We start from the raw sequence: 7,471 nt of genomic DNA, 5'->3' as shown, positions 1-7,471 counted from the left end.
CTTGTCATTCCGTCATCAGTTAATGAGGTCACTTTGTACCATATGACATGGGGAGTTATTTGAATAAGGACGTCGATTGATGCGACTCCTTTATGAAAAGTATTATAATGATTGGATGAAAGTGTAAGAGGTCGTGACGACGGTCCAGTGAAGGGCTGTGTATTATATATAAATTATGATACAACTTTTACCACATGCTGATATATTTCCTTGTTATTTGAGTACTCGTGTTGTGGGACATGTTTTCACGAATTATGATCCAGTGCTATCACACGAACTGATTAGCTGTGATAGTACGTCTGTTAGTTAAGGATTCCAATCTAAAACTTATTGCTTATTATTTATAGCTTTTTTAGCTTTGATTATTGTTCAGATACCATTGTTTATTTCTAGTTCATTAATTATCAGCACAATATTATTGTTATCATTTCGAGCACATTTATTATATTATTTGTTGAGCACTTCATAGCTCATACTTGTTTTATTGTGTTGATCTTTCACAGAGAGCGAGTGATGCCTTACATGCCTCATACAGCTAGGAAAAGGATGCCCTCTGAGCATCCTCAGATTTTCAGGTTCCAGATGACTCAACAGGTAGGAGTTAGAGGGCGGTGTAGTTTGTACATTAGTAGGTATATGTAATAATAAAAAATGAATTAGTATGTAAAACTTATCTAGACTTTTTAAGGGTTAGTATAACTTCATGTAGAGGTTATACTAATTAGGTTTATAGTTGTAATAACTCGTGATTTGTTTTAGTATCTGTTTCATATCATAACATGTGCTCGATCCTTACGCATGCAGGGGTAATATTTAGTATTTATTGCGCTGTGTTTATTATTGCATTGTTTAGCAGTTAGTAACTCCCAAATCTATACCCCGGATTTGGAGGGCATCACAATTTGATTTGTTATTTAACAGTCAACAAGTAGTTTGACAAGTACTTCTTACTAGTATTTAGTCTCATATTGATATTTCAGGTTTTTTAAAAATAATTATGAATGATCCAACCGTACGGATGTTAAGATCTATATATCTTAGTGATATGACAAAAATTTTAGAAAAAAATAAATTTATTTTCGTTGTTATGTTGACAATCAAAAAATGGTTTAAACAATACTTGTAACTAGTGTTTAGTCTCATATTAATATTTCAATATTTTAAAAATATTTATGAATGATCCAACCATACGGATGTTAAAATCTATATATTTTAGTGATATGACAAAAGATTTAGAAAAAATAAATATATCTGGTTTGTTATTTTAACAGTCAACCGCTGTTTTCACCAGAATTTTTTACTTCAGCTAGGCTCGGCTCGTTATGATGGAGAAAGCTCGTGTTCGGCTCGTGTGCGGCTCGGTTTGACTTAACTCGATTGTGTTCGATAAAAGCTCATGTTTGGCTCGTTCGTTAACGAGCTCGAACACGGTTTTCTGTTCGTTAAGAAAGCTCGGCTCGACTCGGTTCATCAGAAAAAAATTAAAGTTATGCTCAGTTCGATCAAAACTCGGCCCGGTTCGTGAACAGGTCTAACGAATTCTTCCTATCTTTTTCACCGTGCAATGTCCACACGGTATAACCCTCAAGCATCACTTTAGCGATTGAATGAAATCTAACATCACAATATTTAACCAATTCAAATTTTTACAATGTTTACAAGGACACTTCATTGTACCATGTTATTCCACTCCTTTTTCGCTTGCAACTCTTAAAAATATTTTTACACCAATTCAATATTCTGGAGTCAATGAAATTTTATCACTTTGCAATTGATTACCAATCCAACTTATATGTATTTAACATAAAAAAATCTTTAACAAATAATTTAATATGCATTTCATAAAAAATTTAAAATATTTAATCTTCTTTCTCTAATACATACAAAACAACATTTAATATATACAACAAACACACACATATTGATTACATACAACACAAAATAAATAAGAACTTACAATTTCTCTATGACTCTTCCTCTTCAATTCTCTTCAATTCTATTATTCCTCTTATGCTTTTTTTTGCTCAATTTCTAGATATGAGAGATTTAAAATAAAAAATAAAGTAATAGGAGTTGGTTATATGCACGACCGTTAAACGACATCGTTTTATCTATAACGGGTACATATTTTATACTTTAAATTAATGTTATAATATACACAAAATCGATCAAACATTTGTGGTCGGTTTTACTTGTGCCAAGCGCGACATTTAACCGACCAACATTTTGTGGTCGGTTTTATTTGTGCCACACCATCAAAATTATGTATTGTTTTGTAATTGTCTTTCGGGCACACAATAAACACTAACTTCCATGAGTTTGGTGTATGTATTTTTATTGATGGAGTTGTTGTAAATGTGGGGGTCCATCAATATTGATTAGAGGACCAATCAAAATACACTAAACTCATGGGAGTTGGTGTCTGCTGTGTGCCCGGAGCGAACCTATCAGAAAGATGGCTTAAATATTTACACATCAGTCTTTGCTTGCATGTGATTGTCTGGAGGGATGCACGCCCAATCATATTGTCTCGCTTCATGATTGCTTAAATGTGAGGGACTTTCATGCTTGACTTCAACTCAATTACTAATTATCATCATGCTTTTTTTGGCACTATATTTGTTCCGTCCGTCCGGACAACGTACATTATTCTTGTTTCTTATTTGTAGACCACAGTTATGAACTGCAGCATTCCATGTCGTTTTGTTGGGCGACTATTTATATAACAATTTTCTTTCAATTGAAAATATTCTTTCATATCTTCATTGACTGTTTCACTCTATCGATACCATAGTCAGTATCCAGACCAGCTCATCTGCATCTTTTATCCGCATCATAAAGATATACATGTTCTTTCTTCGATATGTTTCGTCTTCTTCATTTACCCATTGATGTTGAACTTGGAGAGGTGTTGTTAACGTCCTTGGCTTCGTCATTTCTCGCTTTCTGGAATCAGGAAAGGTTTGCTCCGAATGTCTAATTCTTTGTAGTCGTTAATTTAATTTGCAGCTTGCAGGTGTATCTCTAACTTCAATTTACTCATCCAGAATTCCAGATTTGATGATAGACGGATGCTGAAATGAAAGCTTACCTGTTAGCACTTACATATCAGAAAATGCGTATTGTTAGTAACATTTGCCATTTTCCTTTGTTTTAAGGTTTCACTTAATTCAACATTACAATAGTTCACCTTCATGCATAATTAACAATCTGAAAGATTTGAAGAATAGATATGGTGCATAAATATGGATCACATGTAACCTAATTATAAGACCATGTAATTCCTTTCCTCAGACCATAGACTACTCCTATATAACTAGCTTACTTAAATGAGCAAACTTCTTATGTCATTGGTTTAAGATGACAATTGTGAGCTGAGCTAGCTAGCTAGCTGGGGATTAAATTTGCATTCGTTCAGTTTTCAAGTGTAGTAATTTTCTTGTTTTCTTCATCAAGCTATATAATATATAGTAAATTTCATGCATGCATGCATACCAGAAATATATACTCAGCAATGGTTAGATTCTTAATCCAAGTAAGATTACTATCTGCAAGAGATATATATCAGTAGCTACTTAACCATCTTTGCTTAATTAATTTGTTCATTTTATTTAAAAAAATACATGCATGTACACATGCCTGCCCTTTTATGATGTTTGTCATGCTTTTAGTTAGTATACCTGATCAGATGTACCGAATTAATCATTTAAAAAAAACCGTTATATAAATATATATTTACGGATTTCTGTTTCTCTCCGATTATATCACTTGCAATTTTTTTAAAAGTTAACTTTTTAATGCATAAAAAGTTCCTGTAAATATTGTGATTCAAAACTAAATGACTTCGATGAAATCAGAGAGGCCACTACAAGAAAACATATCTTTTTACTTTCCGGTATAGTAAAATTGCTTGATTAATTATTTGGTTTTACAGGTGGGAGAATAATTTCTACTTGAAGCTAGATTGATGACAGAAACCAAATCACACTGGAAAAAGAAGACTGTAAAATTTAAGCTTAAAAACCATATATATAATACATTTCAATTACATTTCCCATCATAGTGAGAGAAACAAATGCTAGCTTCAAATGCAATTTTTGGGTTACAATGGAGAAAACATAAGAAAACAGTCAGCGATACATTTCAGATAACATATAGAAATTCAGTAATATTAGTCTGTAAGAGGACTCACTTAAAACATGAAACATATAATTACAAATGTATACAGAACACATATATGTCTTGAACAGCTATTAATACAAGCCGTCAACATATTTGTTTTATTATTTACAGCAACTGCATGAAAATATTTTCCTTCATAAGGTTATATGCTTCATAATTACTGCAGGTATGATGCAACTGCTGCATGCATGTAACTTCATAATACCAAATGAATATTTATAAATGCTTCTACGCCCCCTCTAGAACACGCCTTTCGATCTTCATAATGTATGAAGACAATAACGGGATTATAATGAATCTTACTTCCAAAGATCAATTTGACAACTCAAGGCCGAGAGGGAGTTTTCAGAAGCTGCATGATCATCGGTCCTCTTCATGTCGTTGCACAACATGTTTATGTGTTCCAACACTTGATCATTTGAGCATGTTGTTTCCTTACTAGTGGTAGCATCTTGATTATCTTGCCCGAGTTGTGAAGCGACAAATTTGTCAAGTACCTGCCAATCAGTCACTTGATCCACAGCATGTTCATGAATAATATTGTTACTGCTACTACTACCGTAAAGGGACCTCAGATTTTGTGTTTGGTTGCTGTGTTGCATTTGCTCTTCTTGTGTGAGTGTTGAGGAATGCTCGAATCCGTATGGAACTACTGAGCTGCTGCTTAGACCTGCTGCACAATGTGGGACTCTTGGACTTTCTAACTGAGGAAGTTGGAAGTATCGTTCATGAGGTCGAAAATACTGAAGCTGATCAAGCTCTTGTTTGCAAGAATACTGATGATTACGGAATGCTGTATATGGCTCATGACTCATTTGCCTTGGTGATTCAAACTCTGGCATGAATGAGACTTGATCATCGTACCAATTGCAAAGTGGCTCATGGTCGTCCATCTTCCTTACTGTTGTTAATCTCTTCTTGAATACCCTACACACGACCCATCCTTCTTCCTGATGCAGTAATAGGAAAAAAATCATCAGCAGAACATTATTTTTATAGTTGAACACATGCACACATCAGCAGAACACATTGACCTAGGCTCAATACTACTATTATTTAATTGATTTGAACCATTTGTAGGATTGCAGTTAGTATGTTTACAATATCTGAAAAGATTAGTTATAAATTTCTTAAATTACCTGGGGCGGTCCATTTTCATCTGTTTCTAGTCTATACTCGTGCATGATCCAATCTGATTTCATTCCGTTTGGGGCACGACCTTTATAAAATACCAAGGTCTTCCTCATTCCAACTAAACTGTGCTTAGAGTATATAGCTTTGTCTCTTCCGGTTGCCTTCCAAAAGCCTTGTTTTGTAGCTCTATTTGTTCGAGTTCCAGTTGGATATTTCTTGTCTTTATGACTGAAGAAATACCAATCATTTTGGTCCTCAGTCCCAAGCTTGCATAATTCTGTTATATTCCAATACATAATGATAATGCATCATTAATGATCATATTTTCTCATAAAAAAATTAATTGCCAGTGGATGCAAACACAAATGGTATTTACCTTCAAGATCCCATGGCTCAATTCTATAGAGATCAACATCTTTGATGACATCTAGATCGATTCTTTTGGAAGCAACCTTTTTCTTAAGGTAGTAATCAACAAGTTCTTCGTCAGTAGGGTGGAATCTGAAACCCGGAGGGACATGTGAAAACGTATCCATGTTTCTTCCGGTTAATTATTGATTTAATTTGTACCACTGCAGCTGCAAAGGCAGAATCATATAAATATCAAATTGTGTATTGTTGTGGATATGAGGTAAAGTGTTATTAATTAGCAAAAAAAAAAGTAAAGTGTTATTCAAATTAATATCTTTTCCATTGCAGTAGACTGACCTAAACACTTTTTCATGCCATGTGTGTGAATGTAAAAACCCTAAAGGATAAATGCAGTACTGATATATGAAGATCGATCTACTAGCTCTTGAGAATGCAAAAGTATCATGTATATAACACTGAAAAGAAAACTACGCATGCAATTAACTCTACCTTTTAATTTATATATGCCCTAAAGCCCTACAAAAACAGGCGACAGAGCTGCAATGTAATATCATGCTCATAAATAATAATGAAGAAACTGCGGGTCAAAGAGGCTTTTGATCATGTAGCGATATGTAATTCCCAATTAGAGAAAACGGGAGAAAGAAATTAACAAATTATAACGGTTGCTTGTGTATACTGATCCTATTACTAGCTAGTTTTCAAATCTTGGCAAGGAAGCAGCCTTGACATGATGATGATAAAGATAAAACTACTCAATTAGTTTTCGCTTGAGGTACATCTTTGTTTTCTCCACTTAGGTCTAATTAAACTCTATTAGCATTACTTTTGCTCTAAATTTAATTATGTGGTAAATATATATAGACTTAACTATATCTATATGAAACATATATAGGGAGATCTAGGTTATTTTAGTTAATTTCTATGTCATTCGCATATATATACGATATTGTACTGTAAGATTATCAGATCTGGGCGTAAATCACAAAATATATATTAGAGAAGACGAAAATTCAAACAGAACATGTATTAGAGAGACGAACTTTGTAATGCAAAACATGTTACATATATAAGTAGAGAGACATGTGAGATCAAACAAAAATAAAGGTAGAGAAGAAAATATATAGAAGAAGCATAAGCATGATAATTATACATTTCCTGAACCAGAAACCCTAGCTATAGTGCAAACTGAAAGAACTACACATGTTTAGGAGATCTGAGTTAAAGTATACTTGCCATGAATCAGCTACGGAGAAGATAGATATGATGATCAAGTGATGTACAGATGTTGAGATTGGCCTATCGCTCAGATGAAACAAAGGGAGAGAAAAAGCAAATAAGATCTTATGCTTTCTCCTCGGGAATTGAACTGAATAAAACACACATGATTTTATATATATTAGCTAGATCATTAGATGAAAGGGTGTAAAGACATCCGTGTCATGTTGTCATTTTCATATTATAGGAAAAATGTGTGACGTGTGTTATTTGTGTAAATAAAAGCAGCAAGTAAAAATCATGTATTTAGCTTTATCTTTGGGGTTGAGTTAAGCCTGCTTGATTGCGGGAAAAGCTTACAGTTTTAAAACTAGAGGCGGAGGCGAAAATCAGTGGTATAGTGCTATTCTCTATTACTTCTCACCAGCAACTGATAAAGACTCTACATACACATGTTCGTATCTCAACATACCCCCATGTATTAATCACTAAGCCAAATATACATTAATGTTTTAATATATGTATGCACTAAATAATATAAGAATTTGTTAAATAACAAGGATTT

The 7,471-nt window shown here is 33.5% G+C and overlaps 1 protein-coding gene and 1 long non-coding RNA gene across 2 annotated transcripts; one reads left to right on the top strand and one right to left on the bottom strand.

Annotated features, from left to right (window-relative positions):
• Window positions 1-2,679: 2,679 nt before the first annotated feature.
• LOC141678981 (uncharacterized) lies at window positions 2,680-4,067 on the top strand. The gene is made up of 3 exons (XR_012557988.1): window positions 2,680-2,961; window positions 3,048-3,124; window positions 3,935-4,067. It is a non-coding gene; the product is annotated as an uncharacterized LOC141678981 (long non-coding RNA).
• Window positions 4,010-7,117, bottom strand: LOC141678980 (NAC domain-containing protein 7). The gene is made up of 4 exons (XM_074485451.1): window positions 6,925-7,117; window positions 5,693-5,894; window positions 5,322-5,593; window positions 4,010-5,132 (listed from the first exon to the last, which is right to left on the bottom strand). Exons 2-4 carry the CDS (start codon window positions 5,850-5,852, stop codon window positions 4,482-4,484), a joined length of 1,083 nt encoding a protein of 360 aa, XP_074341552.1. The 5' UTR covers window positions 5,853-5,894; window positions 6,925-7,117; the 3' UTR covers window positions 4,010-4,481.
• Between the last annotated feature and the right edge of the window lie 354 nt (window positions 7,118-7,471).

This window comes from Apium graveolens, chromosome 8 (assembly GCF_009905375.1).
Source record: "Apium graveolens cultivar Ventura chromosome 8, ASM990537v1, whole genome shotgun sequence".
In the NCBI taxonomy this organism is placed as follows: Eukaryota; Viridiplantae; Streptophyta; class Magnoliopsida; order Apiales; family Apiaceae; genus Apium; species Apium graveolens.
Note: the sequence above shows the minus strand (reverse complement) of the source record. Positions and strands in the feature narration are given on the sequence as shown.